This window comes from Astatotilapia calliptera, chromosome 14 (assembly GCF_964374335.1).
Source record: "Astatotilapia calliptera chromosome 14, fAstCal68.1, whole genome shotgun sequence".
NCBI lineage: Eukaryota > Metazoa > Chordata > Actinopteri > Cichliformes > Cichlidae > Astatotilapia > Astatotilapia calliptera.
In genome coordinates, this window is record NC_137435.1 from 30238465 (window position 1) to 30257697 (window position 19233).

The 19233-nt window shown below is 39.7% G+C and overlaps 2 protein-coding genes across 6 annotated transcripts; one reads left to right on the forward strand and one right to left on the reverse strand.

Moving 5' to 3' along the window:
• Positions 1–882: 882 nt before the first annotated feature.
• tp53i13 (tumor protein p53 inducible protein 13) lies at positions 883–7755 on the reverse strand. Its single transcript, XM_026192440.2, has 9 exons — positions 7267–7755; positions 7042–7119; positions 6713–6748; positions 6238–6296; positions 5456–5534; positions 3526–3654; positions 2996–3196; positions 1889–2879; positions 883–1758 (listed from the first exon to the last, which is right to left on the reverse strand). Exons 1-9 carry the CDS (start codon positions 7381–7383, stop codon positions 1652–1654), a joined length of 1797 nt encoding a protein of 598 aa, XP_026048225.1. The 5' UTR covers positions 7384–7755; the 3' UTR covers positions 883–1651.
• A 1374-nt stretch (positions 7756–9129) lies between these two features.
• LOC113037018 (uncharacterized) lies at positions 9130–18332 on the forward strand. Of its 5 annotated transcripts, none has more exons than XM_080288472.1 (25): positions 9130–9483; positions 10025–10170; positions 10312–10407; positions 10918–10989; positions 12815–12917; positions 13270–13310; positions 13635–13706; positions 13876–13956; positions 14051–14122; positions 14224–14310; positions 14421–14540; positions 14647–14748; positions 14850–14966; positions 15129–15212; positions 15418–15454; positions 15558–15598; positions 16218–16260; positions 16349–16446; positions 16557–16667; positions 16746–16802; positions 16922–16978; positions 17077–17184; positions 17292–17384; positions 17484–17567; positions 17751–18332. In XM_080288472.1, exons 1-25 carry the CDS (start codon positions 9420–9422, stop codon positions 18051–18053), a joined length of 2289 nt encoding a protein of 762 aa, XP_080144598.1. In that variant the 5' UTR covers positions 9130–9419; the 3' UTR covers positions 18054–18332. The 5 variants fall into 5 exon arrangements, with proteins under 5 accessions (XP_080144598.1, XP_080144601.1, XP_080144599.1 ...); XM_080288475.1 differs by having other exon boundaries at positions 16928–16978; XM_080288473.1 differs by having other exon boundaries at positions 16557–16662; positions 16744–16802.
• Positions 18333–19233: the final 901 nt, after the last annotated feature.

Genomic DNA, 19233 nt, shown 5'->3' on the forward strand with positions numbered 1-19233 from the left:
TTTTGTTTGTGAGATATTTATATATTTGTTGGCCTAAATGGGCTTCAGGCCATGACCTCTGTTCACCAAGTCCTTGCTCACCTCTTAAGTCTCGGCACCTGATGTACTTGCAGTTGTTCGAATGTTTTGAGGTTACGGTGTGGTGTTACTATGTAGTCATATAGTACATATTAACGATCCTGCTCGTATCCATGGGAAGATGGGAATGACAACGTGTCTCATTTGATCTTAGTTGCACTATTTTTCAAAACACCTGCTGGATGACGTAGGATCTGCAGTATTTACTGCACTCTCCCAAAGGTCTTAGCTCAAGTACATTGGGTGCAGGATTGGAGTTGGCATATGGAAATATGGGTGGGGGTATGGTCTGAAGCACACTTGGGCTTAACACTACAGTCATCTCAAAAGATCACGAGGAGGGGGGGGGGGTCTTAAAAACGCACATGGCCCAGTCCTCCTCTGAGTTAGTGGACACTACATAGGGTGCCTCTAGTGTGAATGTTTAATGCTTGTGTCAGTTTTGTCACACTTTGCAGACTTTATATGCCTTCATTCTGTTCAGAATTTAGCACATAGACAACATCAGACACTCACCCTTATCGGTTGGACCAAGCCATGCACAGGTACAAACATTGACTCTTCAGCCAGACTTTAACACACACACACACACACACACACACACACACACACGCACACACACATCAGATTCTCAGCCCTGACAGTGCACTGTAGCCTGTGCTGTCGCATTCCTGTGTGTCTTCACAGCTCGACAGTTTGGGAGATGGGAGAGTTATCTTTTAACAGAAGACAATTAAGAACTGTAAAGTAGGGAAAACAACGACTTAAAAAGGTCAATCGTAATGGAAACTCATAAGCTGTACATTTGTAATAAAATAATAAAACAATTTAATTGTCCAGGGTTTGCCTGCATTTCTTTTTCTTACTGCAAAAGTACATTTGAGATCATTCAGCAAAAACTTTTCACTCTGCCTTCCATTGTGCTCTGGATCATCACAGTTCAACTCACGTTCTCTTCTCCTCCTCCTTCAAAAAGACCGGATCATTTTGTTTCCCCCCCCCCACACACATCCATTACTGATCTGGATGTTCTAACTTTACAGTTTTAATTTTAATCAAAGTACCTGTAGACTCACTCTTTACAAATCACACAATCACATCTCCAGAATGCAGCTATTCACATGTTTGTATGACAACACAAACATAGCGTTGCTTACAACAGCAACTTACATTTCGCATATCAAACCTTTACAGTTAAAAAACATTTCTGTAAAACTAATTATGAAAACATTTTTAAAGCTTAAGAGTTTCGGGAACTATTTGGGGAATGGCTGGTTATAAGTTAACCGTTCTTTTGGATAAAACATTTTTGTCCTTTCAATTAAAAAAATATTCACATGTTTAAAAATATGACATGGTGGGTCCTCTGTCAAATTCCTATGAGCCTGTTCATTGTGGTTGTAGGGCTGTTATAGTGTGTGTAATTTACAACATTTAGGTTCTCTCAGATAAACTGCACACCGTAGGTGTAAGACAGCTACATGTAAGACGAGTCCAACATACATAACACACCCTTTTTCTTTTCCTTCAGGTCCCCTCTTCCCAAACAGTGTTGGGGGTGTTTCTTTCAGTTCTACGGACATTCATCTGAGCTGGAGGAGCTCGGCAGGAGAACGCATTCTTGCCTTCTGCCCCTTTTCCGCCTTCTCTTTGCAATTCGCAACCTTCTGCGGATCACATCTGGAAGAAAAAACATAACAGGAATAAGCTTGGCTTGTAAGCTCCACCTAAAAGAGAATGTGTATCTTTCAGAAAAATTCTAATTTAATTAGGGCATAACAGCTCTATTCTTCATCCCTGATGACGTTACCTGCAACGCTGTCATAGTCGTCGCTTGGGTTGTGCCAGTAAAGGCTCGGCGTGATCCTCCAGTGGCGGTACAGACGAGTGTGAAGCACTGACAGAGTCAGGAGAACCAGCAGGAAGCCTAGTGCCGCTGCTGCCCACGCCGCTTCGTCCGTCCTCGGGGTCCTTTGCAGCTCTCTATATACAACAGCAGCAGCAGCTTGGGCCTCTGATCCCGAGGCCTTGACACAGTCACAGTGTTCACCTGGTGCGCAGCTGTTGCAGTCACGGCTGATAGGCTGGCTGTGGCTGTCTGTCTGTGGATGCTGTTGTGCCTGAGCCTCTGACTGGGGTTTAGGCACAGAGTCGGAGCCAGTGCTTTCACTTTTTTGGTGAGATCCTGGGGCGCATTGGATCTGCGTATGCTCCAGCTCTCTCTCCTTTACATCTACCACTTCATTATCCTCCATGTTGCCGTCAGATGAGTCGAAGATTTTCTCTTTAGACTTGTCCACTTTGGTATTGTGTTTAATAGAGTCTGTTTCCTTGAGAATCAGGGCTTCAGGCCTGTCGGTAAAGGTGCGTTTACTGCTCACACCATGTGCAGAAACAGGAGAGTGGTTCAGTTTTCTGAGGCCTTTCTGAGCTTCTGTCTCAGAGATATTTAAGGCCAAGGGAGCTGTGAGCCTGGGTTTAGAGGCTTGAGTTGGAACCTGAGGAGCTTCTCTGGAGCTAGAAAGATCAAAAGGTTTCCTCTGATCTGCTGATGATCCAAGCGTGCTGCTGTTATTCTGACCATCTCCTGACCGCTGAGGAACAGTTCTGGAGACATTTGCCATAGTGTTATTGCTCTCATTGCTGTCAACAACTTTCAGGGCAGCTCTCATCTGCCTGGTTTTGCTTCCCACTTTTGTTTGTTTTGAGCGTTCGGTCTTCACGCTGTGCTCTAGTTCAGCCTCTGTAGCTCCGCTTAACAGAGAATAGATGGTCCGCTCACAACACTGCCTCAGGGAATCCTGCAATGTTAGTTATATCAGACAACTGAAATTACTCATTTATTTACTAGTCTGTACGTTAAAAAACATCACACAACTCAACAAAGCTAGCTCAATCCTGAGTCATGTTTCCTAACCTTCATTTTTGTTGTTTGTTCTAGCTGATGCAGCTCTGCTGACCAGGTCAGCAGCAGGGCATACTTCCTCATCTGCGTCACACCATCAGACTCTTTTCTTGAAGTCTGACCTCTGTGATTGACCTCCAGCCAATCACAGAGGTCTAAAGACGCGGCGGTGGACAGCTCCAAGGTGCGACCCCAGGACACAAAAGCTACAGGCTGAGCACAGAGCAGAGAAACACATTCGGTAAATTTCCTTTCTCCCAGAGGCTAAAAACTTATCTTGTACTTCATGATGCCATGAAGTACAAGACCATCTGCCTGAGTGCTCTTAAAAAGGCCCTTTTTAACGAATAACTGACAGTTCAATGACAGGACAACACCCTCAACAGTCTTCTTAAAGCAAACAATGCTTTTGCATCTTGTCTCTCTCCGAGATCCTGAGTTCCAATCTGAAATGGTATTAAATCTAACAAGCATCCGTGTTTAACATCCCAGAAATCCAACAAATTCTGATGAAAACAAAGGTTGATGAAAGTGTTTCTTACCATGTGTTTATTGAGCTGTGGGTGTGGGGTCAAGATGTAGGACTGCAGACAGGAGCGAGCCAAGTCGGACAGGATCTGACGCTCGCGAGGTGGTGCACACGGATGGTAGAGCAAAACCGCCGCTCCACGCTACAAAACACAGAACACCGCACGTGTGACCAGAATCTCCCCATTATCCACCATTACTGCAGCATTCTATGATTAATTAACATCTATGTACTCAAGTGCTTATAACAACATAAACATTGTATCAACATAACATTTTCTGATTAGTCCTTCTAATGTTGCTTTAAAAAAAAAACAACTATTCCTATTGGTCGATGTTCTCTCTGTGGAGAACGATAGCTGAGAACTAGCTGTGATCCACATTATATGCTGGCATATTACTGCAGGAGGCCAAATCTGTGACTTTCAAGGAAAATTCATAGTCTGTGTCAACCCTCCTACCAAGGGTCCAAACACATAGAAAATAACTGCTGGTACACTTGCCTGGTTTACTCTTAAGCTGCACTTAAAACTACACACCGTGTCTCGACTGCAGTTTGATATGAACATGAGTTTCAGCTTGGAATCTTATAAAGGCTAATTTGTAACTCAAGAATTAGGTGTGTGTTCTACTGTCAACGCCCGATTCCTCTGTGCTTTTATCTACTGTATTCGGATTTTACAAGTGTTCCTTCCTAAAGCAGAAACCAAAAACAGGTAGGCGACTGACCTTCCCACTACACATTTTTACTTGTCACCATAGAGAAGGCACAGGTGTAATAATGGTGGCTGCCTTCCTTTTAGGAGAGGCCACCTGTTTGGTGCGGGCCGTACAAACTATACACATTTTCCATACTGTTACAATTAAAAATGTTTGCTGTGATTAAATAAGTAAATGCTGAAACGTGCTTGTTTTGTTAATGGGTGATTTTAAATTGGCCATAGTTATGAATGTATAATACCCTAACCTAGATTAAGAAAAGGATGGATCGAGGAACGAAAAACAAAGAAATACTCCAGTCCTGCTATTGTTATTCATGGTATGGCTATAAATGCTTCATGACAAAATGACAGTTTCCCTCTATTAAATGCGAAGAGTTTTGATCCTGAGCCAAAGATCACCATCCCCACAGTCAAGCACAGAGGTGGAAACTTTATGCTTTGGGACTGTTTTTCTGCTAAAGGTACAGGATGCCTTCGCCACATTGACAGGTCAAAACACTTTATCTAAAAACTGCATTTTCTCTCATTTTACAGTTAGCTCCTCCCTTGTAGAAAATGCTGTTCTGCTACCAGTATGTGTGTCCAGGTTTTTTTATTGCTGTCAGCAATCCCCCCTTTTTTAATGTTAATACACACAGGGCTAGAATTAAAAACACAAAAAGAACGCACACTGTATAACACTACGAGTGCACTGTCATGGTGATGATGATTAACCATAGGGAGGTGTGTTTAGGGTGGTTTTTATTTAGCAGTATAAAGTTACTCTGTTAGTTGTTAAACGCTAGTATTTGTATAGCTGTGAGTTATGGAGTACTGTGTGCTTTAATGAACTTTAATGCACAAAACAGTGATACCCATAATTTTGTTGTAGTTCAGTGAGGTGAGAATAAAGGTTTCCTAACTGTTGGTTCTAAGTGATCCGCTGCTTGTTGTTAAAACAGTTTTGCAAACTAACTGAAAATGCGCCCCCCAAATTAACAGGTTGTTACTATAAGCAATACACTAGCGGAGGGGGAAAAAAAGTAAGTCAATCAATAAAGTATGGCCTCAAGGTGGATGTGACTGAGTGCTGAAAAACACATGTCCTGAAAGTACTGCAAAAAGGCTCAGTTTACACAGAATACACATGATGCACATATCTCTCCGATGAACAGACAAACTGATGTTTCAGAAGATACAAAGGCAGAGGCAGCAGCAAACCATGTGCAATAGTGCAACTAACCTGCAAGTTATTGAGCCACCGCTGAGGAGGACAGTACAAGTACTCTCCGCTCTCTGCTCCTATTGGTCTGTATGCTCCACTGCAACACAAACACCGACACAGAAACACAGGTTAATGTCTTCAAAAGCCTTAACCCTTTCACGCATAGTGGTCACTAGTGGACACCTTTCAAAGGCTGTTTACTTGTATTTGTGTCAGTGTTGATGGTATAATTGCACATAAACCACTACATTGGACACTGATGTGTCACTCCATACCCTGCCACCCACTGGTCGTTTAATGTTACTATATATGTATGACATGTTTCATTGTAATTATTGTTATTTAACCCTGTCATGCATGAATTATGACAACCTCAATCAGGATTTTTTTCTTCAATATTTTTCTTGATCTTTTCATGCCTACAGATGAAAAAATACAGTGTTGGAACAAGAGAGCCAACACACTGATGTTCAGTTGAAAAATCTATAGCAACTGTGTGATGCTATCATGTCTATATGGACCAAATACTGAGGAACATGTGCAGCACCTTGTTGAATCTACACCATTCTAGAGAATTAAGGTAGTTCTGAAGCCAAAAGAGGTCAAACTCGGTATTACCAATGTGTACCACATAAAGTGACCAGTGTGTTGCTTGCTTTAATGTAGTAAAACAATGCTTTTTGTAACAATACTAAGCTTGTGTATCTGTCAGCTCTTTGTAAAAACAGAAATAATTGTATGGCCATCCAGTAAGGTATTCTGCAGCTCTAGTGAACTTACTCATCAACCTGTACACTCACCTGTTAGGAATGCGGTGATAGTAGGAGATAGATTTATCCATGCATATCTGCCTAGCTGGCTGAAATGAAAACATCAAGCACACAAGACAAACACTTAGTTAGCTTCTAGTAAATTTCACACAAATTACTTTTACTAAGCAAAAAAGCTGGTTTGGTTAACTCAAACTGAATCTTGTTGCAACTAACACACTTGCTTGGTAAAGCTTTTGAGCTAATACATGTACTGGTTTCAAATGTCAGCTGCGAGAGGCTTCAGCTCCCTCAGGACAGTACATGAGGAAAAAATGGTTAAGAAAATAAAAGAATGAATTGGGTTCAAATTTAGTGAACTGTGAATGGGACTTGTTTGAAGTGTTATCCAGTTGCACTTTGATTTTAGGAGATAACCAAGTCATGCTTTATGTTTAGAGGGCCAAAGGTTGCGTAAAAAGTCCAGATATGAGATTCTTAAGTAAACTGCCTGGTGTTTACTCACCTCAGGATTGTACGCTGTGTCAATACTCGGAAGTCTCTGAAAAGAGGAATTAGAAGGAACACTTGTAATCTGGGAACAAAGCAACCCCAACAACTAACTACACACTGTTACATATGTAACAGTGTGAAGCCGCAAGGTGATTCGAAGTGGGTCGAATTTGCACACACAGCTCATTTGCTGTGTGTGCAGGGTTTATCACAACAGTCTCATTCATATGATTGTTTGCATTTCCTGGCAACCGGTGTAAGTGCACCACACCCCTCCCATATGAGCCACAGTGATTATGGTGGTAATTTGTTAGACTAAGGTGTATGAATTTCCATGTTTACCTGAGTAAACTCTGGCCATGCAGACGCAGCACAGTCCCAATAAACAGCATCCGCAGGCAGGTCCCTCTCCAAAGAGAGCTATCTCACACACACACACACACACACACACACACACACACGTAAAATAAGTGCATTTTAATCACCAATACTAGGTTATAAACCATATGACTTAAAACATGGATTTTATTTACACCAGCAGACACACACAGGTAGTGAGACTGTTACCTTTCCATTATCACATCCTTGCCCCAGAGATCCGAAGACATGGCACCGACCCACACTGACCCACAGCACTGCCAGCACAGTCACCGTCAGCGGAGCGGACGTCGCTTCTCTCGGCATGACGACGACCAGTCAGTCGAGTTTAGCTAGAAGCCATAGCGCACCGTAGGTCCTCCACGTACAGAGTGGCCGAAGAAGTGACCCTTTAAAATGCCCCAAAACAGAAAATGTGTTGGGTACAGAAACATGACCAAAGAGCGGTAAGACGTGCGGATGAGGGTCAACAAAGTAACCGTCCCTCTGTGCCGGCTTTCCGCTAGCAAACGAGCGTTAGCTAGCTCCTCTACATTATGAAGTTAAACTAGACTGACAAACTCGTGATTTAAAACACAAAAAACGTAAATAAAAGAAAGCGTATTTCTATCCTTCGCCAGAGTTTGGTATACAACCTAAGATACAGCTACACGCTGTAACTTCTTCCGGATAAATTTCAAAATAAACCTGCTGTCTTCCGTTGACCGTTGACCTTACCTAAAGTTGCTTCTCTTTCCACATATTAGTTGTATTCAAGAGGAATTAAAAATAAATAAATAAATAAATAAATATATATATATATATATAAAATGCATTTTGATTATTATTTTTTAATCTTCAAGTGGTATTGTGGGACTTCATTTCGCTCTTATTTAAGCCCCCATTTCCGGATCTCAAGCCTGTAACCTTTTTAGCTAACTTCACTGACCAGTTGTACTACGGAAGCGACGAAGAAACAGATTCAGAGGTATCAAACACGCGGCTCGGGGACCAGTGAAAGGGCCTGTGTTGTCCCGCTGACTAACTGCAAAGTGTGAAAATTGCAGTAAAGTCCTTACAGTTCTCTGAGCCACGTCTCACTTTATTGGTTTATTGAAGATGTGCAAATATGCATGGAAAAAAGTATATAAGGCAAAAAGACTTTGTATGATAATAACATATATGAAAGTCAATATTTAAGATGAACACTTTTATTCTTTACAACAGCCTGAACTCTCTTAGCCAAGCTTTCTTGTCATTTCTTACATTGCCTATTCTTCTCCGGGCCTCTTGAAGGGCATTAAATGCTCAGGTACATTTTTTATGCTTGAATAATTCACAGCTCAGCGTTAAGTGGGTTTAAAAAGAAACTTCTAAAAAGGGTCTGTACAAGAACTGGACTGAAAATGGGTGGGAAAAAACCTTTGAAAGACTTTCGGAAAGCACTATTGCATTTTACTGCATTCTAGCATTTGGCAAAACTTTGAATGGGGCAAATTGCATTTGGACTCATGGTTTTAGTTTTTCTAAGCATTTAAACATCTTCAGAATGCACTTTGTTGCACTTTAATAAAATTTTAATAACACAAATCCTTCCTTTTTAAATAAAGTTTCTCAGTTTATTTTTATTTTTCTCACTCCAGATCAAAAAGATTGTATGTGGCCCAGGAACACCCCTGCTTAGCAGAATGTTGTGGTTTTAAGTTAACCATGATCCTCCTCTAGGAGGCGACATAGCAGCAACATGATTAAATCACTTCTCTCTCTCTTTCTATTTTTTCCTTTAATGCTCCACATTAAAGGCAAAGAGCTTTATTCCCCTAAACCTATTCCTACATTTTGGAATCATGGATAGTTACATTTATTATTATTTTTTTGATAATTCCCTGCTTTGACCTGCTAGAGCAATGGTAATCCTCCTTCTGCAACACTTTCCAAATGTTTTAATTCATGCAGATAATGCCCACAGGCTACATTCCAGTCATAAAACTAGCACCACCTGTTTGCACAGGTAAACCAGCCTTTCAAGCTAAGTAACTAACACAAACAGATGGTGACAGTCAAATACAATGTATGTAAGCAGCTTTCTGAATAAGACTGAGGCAAATAAATACAATTTAGAGAATTAGATCAGATAATCAGCTATCCTCTTAAAAGACAGCCGTGAACTTTTCGTGGTGAAAAATAAGTAGTGGGTACAAAAAAAAGATAACAGTCAGAACTGATTGGTGACTTTCTTTTATAGTGACCTTTATTTTGAAACTGATGTGGGGAAGTTTCTGCTTTTGGCTCTCCCTGTTTCTCCACCCCAGGGCTCCACACACCCACACCTTGTTATAAATGTGATCAGGTGGCTTTGTCAGATGAGACCTGGACTCCTGGACAGAGGAGAGAACTGGACCGAAATGGAGTCCACCCTCCTCAAAGGTTTGCTATTTGTTAACTGGCTTGTTTCTTTTTTCTTTTACAGTTTGAAAAGTGTGGATTAAATGTATTTATTTTTGGATAATGCCTTTTTAAATGTGCAGAATAACCGCTGCAGGGAGATTGCAGCTGATGCACTCCTACCGCTTCATATTTGTAGACAGCAGGCTCTTTTTAAACCTTTCTCCTGCTGTCAGGGGTGTGGCACTTCCCCAAATTGTTAATTATTAGAGTATTCACTGATTTATAGCCAACTATAAAGTATATGCAGGCACAGTTTTAGTGTTGATGACTGATTTTTAATTTCTTTGTTTTAACCTGGCTGTCCTTTTAAGAAAGTTGGATAACAAGGACGTCCTGGCATATGATGCTGTCATATGTGTTTTGTATTTATTTTAATATTTTATTAAAAGTGCATGTTAAAAATAGGCTGATAAGACAGATGTTTGTATATACAGATTACTCATTAGTTGAGCGTTCAGAAAAATTGATGTCTTTCAGGCAGATATTTGTAACACTGCTCACCTGAATTGTTTAACTGCAGGTGGAGGAGACACTGCAGGCGTCGAGCCTGCAGCGGTGCCCTCTGGCGGTTCGCAGCCCCCGGCTGAAATAGAAGGGCCTGCGGAGCTGGCCAAGACGCAGGGAGACAAGACTCAGATCGGGAAACCTGCAGGAACAGGAGATGAGGTGAGCAGGAGAAACAAAGCACACATGTTGTGACTTCTCCATTATCTAATGACAGTGAAGCAATTAAAGCAGCTCTGTTCACAGGCTCAATATCCCCACTGAAGATAACACATGTACTTTCTCCTCTCTTGTGTTTACCAGGAGATGTATTCACTTGACAGCTCTCCAGACAGCGAAGATGAGGGTATCGGCAAGAAAGAAAAGAAGAAAAAGAAGGTGAAAAAGAAGAAGAAGAAAGTAAGTGTGACAGAGTTCAGTAAAGTGAACTGCCGATGAAAACGGTATTGATTGTATTTGGAATTTTTTGTTTGTAAATATTTTCTGGTATCTGCTAAGTTAACTCAGCAGTTTTCTTAAGGATTTGTCCTGACGGGAGCACATGTGGTGCTGAAATCATGAGTTACAGCTTCTTACAGAGGAGTGGAGTACAGCCAAACAGGAGAGAATCGTTTGTTCCATGTGTGGCTCAACTGTCGCTTTTTGCACAAGTGGTTAACGACATAGCAGGGATAGGTGTGTGCATGTGTGCTTGTTTGTGGAGTTTTCCTTTATGTGTGTTGCCAAGTGCCTGAAGGGCCTCTCCCATATGCAGTCACAGACACAACTTGCCCTCGTATGACAGAAACTCACTGGGGCGTGTTGGCCATGGCTCATTCCTTCTCATGTATTGTTTCATAAACAAAAGATTGTTTACATAAACTTCTGTACGTAAAATTAAGCACTAATATTCTCCTTCTTTCTTAACAGAGCTCCAGCTCCTCCTCCTCCTCTTCTTCATCTTCATCTTCCTCCAGTAGCTCCTCAGACAGTGATAGTGAGGTAAATTGCAGATTGGCATGTGCTGATCAGGGTTTCAAGAGGAAAATTATTTGTTCAACAGAAATCGAAATAAATGCGATCTTCACATGTGGAGCCATGGAAGAAAAACACTTCTCGAACAGCCACTTCAACTTTCAGACCGAATGCCTCGTGTTATTTCCAACCACTATTTGATATGGAGGTCACAGTTTGTCACACACCACTTGTAACACTGGGGCATTTTTAACTAGTCAGTGTGAGCAAAAGTGTGCACCAAAATGTTGCTGATGCATCCGTGCAGAGCACTTTGTGTTTATTGGTAAATTGTAGTTTTGCTGATAAAGTGACAAAGCAGTTTTATCCGCACACCCACATGCATGACACACACATTTACACCTAACCACAGATCCTGTGATGGGTCTTTGAGAGCCTTTTTTAAAAGCTCCTGCTAAGGTCAGGCATCCAAAAGAGTTTTGTGAGGGCTGTCCAGAGCGCTTTTGTTCTCTGTATGTTGACACATGAGACACAAAGTCAAACACAACAGCAGACCCTCGACAGAAGTAAGTTGTAATGATTGATGGCTGATCTAGAGCCTTCAATTCTAATGTAATAAATCTGAATAAGTGTGTAATTTCTGTGATCATGTGACTGGTCTGTTTTCATTAGAATTTTCACCTTTATTAATAGATTCAGGTTTTAGGAGAAGCCAGGGTTTTCTTGCTCACATGTAGCTTCTGTATGTGCTTATTACCAAGTAGAAAAACACGACTCCCTTGCAGCTCCATGCCTGCTCTAACCTGTCATTTACCAGGTGCTGCCATTACATGACTTAGTCATGACAACATTGCTTACAGTCATTAATTGATGTTTGCTTATGTGAATACCCTTCCAAACACTTGGAGAGTTTTGCAGTTTTGTTTATGTAAATCCTTACGAAAAGCAGCTATACAAAGTCCTTGGCTGGAAGCACAATTTCAAATCGGCTCACATGGGATTGATTGTCCCATTTAATTATGTATCTGCCTCCAGTGAGGATACTGTCTAAAGATGTTGTCTGTTCAGTGAATATTTAGGGTGGATTGAATCTAAAAACTGCATTTTTATCCTGTCTCTCAGCAAACTGATAGATAAGCACGCCAGTCTTCTCCCTGCTCTTGTCAATTTCAGCTCTTAAAATAACTCAAGGAGCACACAATGACTCGCAATTCCAGTTTTGTCTAGTTTTCCAATTTTGCAACTTTTAGATGACTGCAGTCATATGATGACATGATGTGGGTGTAAAGACTGGAGACTCAGGAAAAGCCAGTTATTTTGCTATTGCATGATTTTAAGATAAAAAGACAAAGGTCAAAGACACAAAGCAACAACCAGTTAACCACCTAGTGGGTCACCTCGGATAGGACTTAACAACTGATGAGCTTTATTGTGACTTTATTTAACTTACTGAAGTAGAAGGTCTCAAAAATAAGTATACAGAGCAGCAGAAATGATTTCTCAACAGGCGATAGACTTTAATGTCCTGATCTGAAATGACAAACTATGTGAGAGGAACACGCCCATTAACAATGATATCTTTTGGATCTCATCCAGCTACCCATGAGTTGTGTCTGAGAAAGTTATGTGTCTTATCACGAGAATACAGTAACATATCCATTGTGTGCATGCTTCCATGCATCACTGCTCATGCATGGTTATGCGTGGATGTGCATACTGTGAGTTGGTTTTGATGTCTGATTTTGAATCCTTCTCCCGAGTCTTTTTTATTAATACAAATGCAACACTGCATGAATACACGCGAAATAAAAATGCATTTACGAAACAACTGCTGTTCAATGTTTCCTGGCAGGATGAAAAGAAAAAGAAGAAGAAGAAAAAGGAGAAGGAAAAGAAGAAGAAAAAAGACAAGGAGAAAGAGTATATCCACGACAGTGTCGTCATATCTCAGGCTGGTAGGTGATCTACGCTATTTCACGATGACAGTTTGTTCTTGATTTCTGGTTTGCAGCGTTCGCTCGATGAACCTGAAATTTCAATTAAATCAAACGGCTAGTTTGTTTAATTTGCCGTTCACAAACAGATACTGAACATTCATTGGGTTATCGTGGAGTAGTGCTGAGGTCAGCTCACAAAGCCAGAATGGGGGCTGTGTCTAGATCCCCTTTATAACAACATGTCCTAAACCATCCTGCAACCCCACATTCTGTGATCATAGTAGACCAGCTGTTTACATAACAAAATGTCTTTTTGTTTCCAGAATGATTAAACTAATGCATTGCATTTTGTTGCATTCAATCTTACCAGGTTCCAATGGCCAAATAAAACATGCAGACGATCTTGGTCAGGTGAGAAACAACTCAAGTCTGTAATTTTATACATTGCATTGCTAAAGAGGTCGACGCTCCAGTAACACCTGTGGTATAGAGAACAGCTTTATTAATCGACCAACGTGTTTTTTCATCAGGATTTCATCAGATTCATGAGAAATGTATTGCAAACCATAATTTATATGCCGTACATGTTTAGCAGAGAAAAAAATTCTTAATTTGAATCAATCATGTAGGTCCTGTGTACCGATCCACCAATCCACTCGGTTGTGTGAAAAACAGAGCACAATACATCAAAACATTCCAAACTTATCATTGTAATTTTATTTTTATTTGTCTCAGGATTTTAGCTCATCAGATGATGAGGATGACAAGAAGAAGGAAAAGAAGAAGAAGAAGGAAAAGAAGAAGAAAGTGGGTTTAATTTCCCCTCCAAAACTGGCAAATTTTACGACGACTAATTGTTTAATAAGACTATCAAATTTCAACATACCATAAATGACAAATGACAGAGACAAAGGTAGACTATGGTAGGTATGGTAGACTATGTTAATGAATATGTATTATACGTCCTCTGTCCTAGGAATCTTCTTCCTCATCATCTGATAGTTCATCATCTGACAGTGAGGACGAAAAGAAGAAGAAGAAGAAAAAGAAGAAGAAGGTGTGAAACTCACCATTGTCACCACATGTATGTAACTCTGAGGAAAAAGACAGAGAATGATTTATACTTAATACTTTTTATTCCTTTCTCACAGCAATCCAGCTCTTCTTCATCTTCTGACAGTGAAGATGACAAGAAGAAGAAGAAGAAAAAGAAGAAGAAGAAGGTATGAACATCACTATGATGTGTCTGTCTGCCTGATGTGTCTGTGTTAATGTGCAGACAGAAATAGATTTTATGTGAATACTTTTTATTCCTTTCTCACAGGACTCCAGCTCCTCTTCTTCTGATAGCGAGGATGACAAGAAGAAAAAGAAGAAGAAAAAAGACAAGAAGAAGAAGAAAAAGAAGAAGGTATTCCCCGTGTTTCTTAATTTTCAAGTGAATAATGTATTTTACTTCTGTGTTAAAACTCATTTATTAAAGAGATTTTTGTGTGTTAACTATATTTTTTCCTTTCACAGGACTCCAGCTCCTCGTCTTCTGATAGCTCTTCTTCTTCATCCTCTTCTGACAGTGAGGATGACAAGATGAAAAAGAAGAAGAAGAAAAAGGACAAGGACAAGAAAAAGAAAAAGAAGAAGGTATTGTCCAAGCGTCTTAATTTTCAAGTGACTAATCTTTCTATTTCACTTGTGTTTAAAAGTTCATTAAGACTTTTTTGTTTTAAATACATTTGTTTTTCCACAGGACTCCAGCTCAGATAGCTCCTCTTCTTCATCTTCTTCTGACAGCGAGGATGACAAGAAGAAAAAGAAGAAGAAAAAGGACAAGAAGAAGAAAAAGAAGAAGGTAATGCCTGAGGTTCTTAATTTTCAACTGACTAATTTCTCTATTTCTGTATCACAGTTCATTGATGATATTTTGTTTTAAATATATTCATTTTTCCACAGGACTGCAGCTCAAATAGCTCCTCCTCTTCTTCTTCTTCTGATAGTGAGGATGAGAAGAAGAAAAAGAAGAAGAAGAAAAAGGACAAGAAGAAGAAGAAAAAGAAGGACAAGAAAAAGGTAAAACAGATGTGGATGTTTGTTGTCCTCTTACATTCATATGACGTTACAAAATATACAGTCAGTATCCAGGCATGAACAATGAAGAAGAAACCTTACCATAGGGGTTTCATTTCTTTATTTAAACAACAAGATGAATGATGTTTCTTTTCCTTAATGCAGGATTCCAGCTCTTCATCCTCATCTTCTGACAGTGACAAGGAGAAAAAGAAAAAGGACAAGAAGAAGGAGGACGATGAGAAAAAAGTAAAGTAACTTGTGTTTGTGTTTAATAAAAGCATCAGTCCTGTTGCTCTGTGATAACCCGCCCACAGTGAACACATTTGCCCTCTCACTGGCTTTTCACTATCAGGAAATGATTCCTAACAACTCAGCTTTTATCATTTTGAAAGTTTGTGAAGTTTATTTTTTTAGCTTAACTGTGTGCGTGTGCTTCTGTGTCTTCTTTCAGGATGAAGAGCAGAGTGATATTGTTCTGTCAGCAGCAGGTGAGTGTTTTCTACTTGCTCTTGTGCACAGTAATATAAATCACAGTAGCCAAACATTTACATTATGTTGATCCTTTTGGTTGCCTTTTCTCCATTTTTGTAGGTGGTGTGATTCCAGGACCAGATGAAAAGGTTCCTGGCAAGGTGAAATATTTGCTCACGCATACTTTTCACACTACACCTGCATGCACAAACTCAATACGTGCAAACAAAAGAGCGACAGCCGATGCAAACTTATTCATGATAATTTTTCTCGGTTGCCAGTTTCAGGTTTAAGTAAGGACTGCATGATGTTCCTTTTATATATTATGATTGCCCTGTTGGACTCAGAAAAGATGATAAAGCTGAGAATGGTTCAGTGCAAATTTATTGTGTGGCTGTCAAGTTGCTAGCCTAGATAAGAAGTACCGGGATAGCTAAAGATGACGGTGCACAAGAGACAAAAGCTTGAGAGAGATTAATGGAGCTGACAGGTTTTTGGGATCAGCCTCAAGTGGCTAACAGAAGACCTACAGTTTTTTTTTTTGTTTAATTTTTCTTGCTCTGGAGTTTGTTGCTTCATTGAAAAGATGATTCCACAGGAGTTTTCAGTGTCCTTGGTTTCTCCCCATGTTGAGAAAAATTAAATGTTTACAGCTGACTCAGTGCTTTAGGGAGCCTACAAACAGGAGTGGTCACATCATGGTGACCACGTCCTGGTTTTATATAGAAAGGCATGACAGAAAGAAAAAGATATAATAGTTACTTTCCTTTCCCATGACAGCTTCAAACTTCAGACGATTGCAAAGTCTCCTCTACATTGGCTGGTATGTATGCTTCTCTAGCTCTTACATAGATCAAATAGCATTGATGGCATTGGCAATGGTATTGATGGCAATGATGTTTCCTGTCTAGCAGGGGGAGTAGAGGCAGTACCTGAGGATGGCAACCTGAGTGATGATGAAGGAGGAGGGGAAGAGAAGGACAAAAAGAAGAAAATGAAAAAGAAAAAGGTAAAAGATTGTCAGCTACCCATACAGAACTCTAATAACAGTACTACTACTAATAATAATATATACTAATAATAATAAATTAAACTTGTAATTGTTCAACTCTTTTACAGGATTCCAGCTCTTCTTCTTCTTCTTCTTCTTCCTCTGATAGTGAAGATGAAAAGAAGAAAAAGAAGAAGAAAAAGAAGAAGAAGCAGACAAAGAAGAAGAAGAAGAAGAAGGTGGCTAGAAAAAGTCTAAATATATATTTTACAGAAAATCGTGTATTTCTGTTACTGACTGACTGATGCACTTTCTAGGATTCTAGCTCTTCTGATGATAGCTCCTCTTCTTCCTCCGATAGTGATGATGACAAGGTGAGAAGAACATCTACAAATATTGCCATTTTCGTCTTTGCAAACACATTTGCTGCACTCAAAATGATGAAAGATAGAAGATTGCACAATTTAAATTGAGTCTTCTTTTTCGTATTTAGAAAAAGAAGAAGAAGAAGAAGAAGAAGGACAAGAAGAAGAAGAAGAAGAAAAAGAAGGTGAGGGGCCATCCACTTTAAGGTTTTAGGTTGACTTTATTTATTTATAAGCTACTGTAATTCCTCTAAATGAAATATGTTCCTTGTTTTTTGTCCAGGATTCTTCTTCTTCATCAAGCTCCTCAAGTGATTCTTCTAGTGATGATGATAAGAAGAAAAAGAAGAAGAAGGATAAGAAGAAAAAGAAGAAGAAAGACAAGAAAAAGGTAAAGAAGAGTGGACTCACTGCCTCCTCCTCCTTTGTATATTTTCAAAACTCTGGTTCCTATCCGTCTTATGATTGTGTGACCTCACTATCATATTTACATCCCAGGATTCCAGTTCCTCTTCGGGTTCTTCTTCCAGCAGTGATGATGACAAGAAGAAGAAAAAGAAGAAAGACAAGAAGAAGAAAGACAAAAAGAAGGTAGTTCTACTCTGTGTGATGGGAAAAAAAAGTGTCTCTGCTCATTTTGGTAATCATATTTGTGAGTTGATGAGTTTCTAATGCTTCCTCTCTGAGCAGGACTCAAGCTCCAGTTCAGGCTCCTCTGGTAGTGACAGCGACAAGGAAAATAAAAAGGAGGAGAGTGAGAAAAGGGAGGAACAGGTAAAATGACCTGTAACATGCTAATATCATCAGATTATATGAAAGAAAAATGACAAATAATAATTTTAGTGTTATTCTTTTTTACCGAAGTTTTGGCTCCTCGGGAAGTGAAATCAATAGAAACAACAAAAAAAGCTTTTAATCTAAAAATGTTCAAAATGGATTGTTAATGTTCATTTCCAGGACCACCTTGATGGTGAGCAAAGCAGCCACTCTAAAACCAGCATTTCAGCCTCAGGTGGTGGTGGACCTTCTGCCAGCTCCAAGCCAAGTGATACTCCCAATGTGTCTCTTACATCTCCCGCCTTGAAGCTGCATCCTGTGAGTTCTTCAGCTGCCACCAAGCCATCCCTTGTAATCAAACGTCCCAGCTACATGGAGAGCCTGATGGGCACCCCGAAGAAGACTGGAGACAGCACGACACACTCCACTAGTCACTTCACCTCAAAGGATCTGCTGTCAGGGCCCAGACCTTACCAATATTAAGATTTCATAGATCTTAGTTATCAGCCAAAATCTGGCCTACATCACAATGGAAGCACTTAAATGTAATCATGAATGCTTTAATGATTTTACCTTGGGTCATGATTTCATTGGAGTAAATTTTACAAAATAAATACACCGCTTGATTAGAGAGAAAAGATTTGTGTTTTTAAAATTGACAAGTTTACAATTGACAGTTGTAAACTTGTCAATTGGTGGAGGAAATGTCAATTTATGATCACAACAGGTTAAAGGTTTGAGAAATAAAAGAGCATGAATTCATGTTTGTGGTTTGTGTTTGCTGTTATTATTACTAGTTGGTGCATCAGCACTTTCTACTAGAGGCTGCTTTCATTATAAGCAGTAAATTCTATATCTACAGTTAATTACAATGTAAATATTTTATACATGTAACTACTCTAAACTACTGTCAGGAAATACAAATTATAAAAGATAAAAGGAGTTGCTTTATTCTTTAGCAACTCCATTCAATTGCTGAACCACAATTGATCACCTCTGTTACCCCTTGACATAGAAAGCGGTATGCACTGCACTGATTACTAGGTTGAGCATATGGTTTTAAATGTGTGTTGTGCTGTGTCATTTTTGGACCCATGTGGACCATGTGCCCCAGTAATTATGGTTGCCCGAATTTATGTTACAGTGGGACACAGTTGTGACACGCGCAGGTGTTCCCCCAGACCCAATGGCTTTTGCTGCTGCATGGAGTTAAGAGCAAGGCAGCACAAGCCATATGTCTTTCAGAAAGCAGCAGTGCCATTGTCACACAGTATTTGAGATTCCAATATGTATGTGTATCTATACATGGAATTAGCCTCAAATAAATTAAATGAAAGCCTGTATATATTGAATTAAAACTCAAATATAGTGAATGAATAAATCAAATGAATCCTGAATATATAGAAAGAAAGTCTGAATATATTGCATAAAATTTATGTTACAGAAGCTCTGGTGCCATCTTCTGTTTTAGATGTGTAATATTATAGCATGTGACATAACTACAGGTCATGGAAATCACTGCACAGGCTCAGGACCACTTCCAGAAATCATTGTCTGTGAGCACAGTTCACTGTGCCATCCACAATTGCAGGTTAAAGCTCTATCATCCAAAGAAGAAGACATATATGAACATGATCTACCTCTTCTTTAAAAGATCATGGAA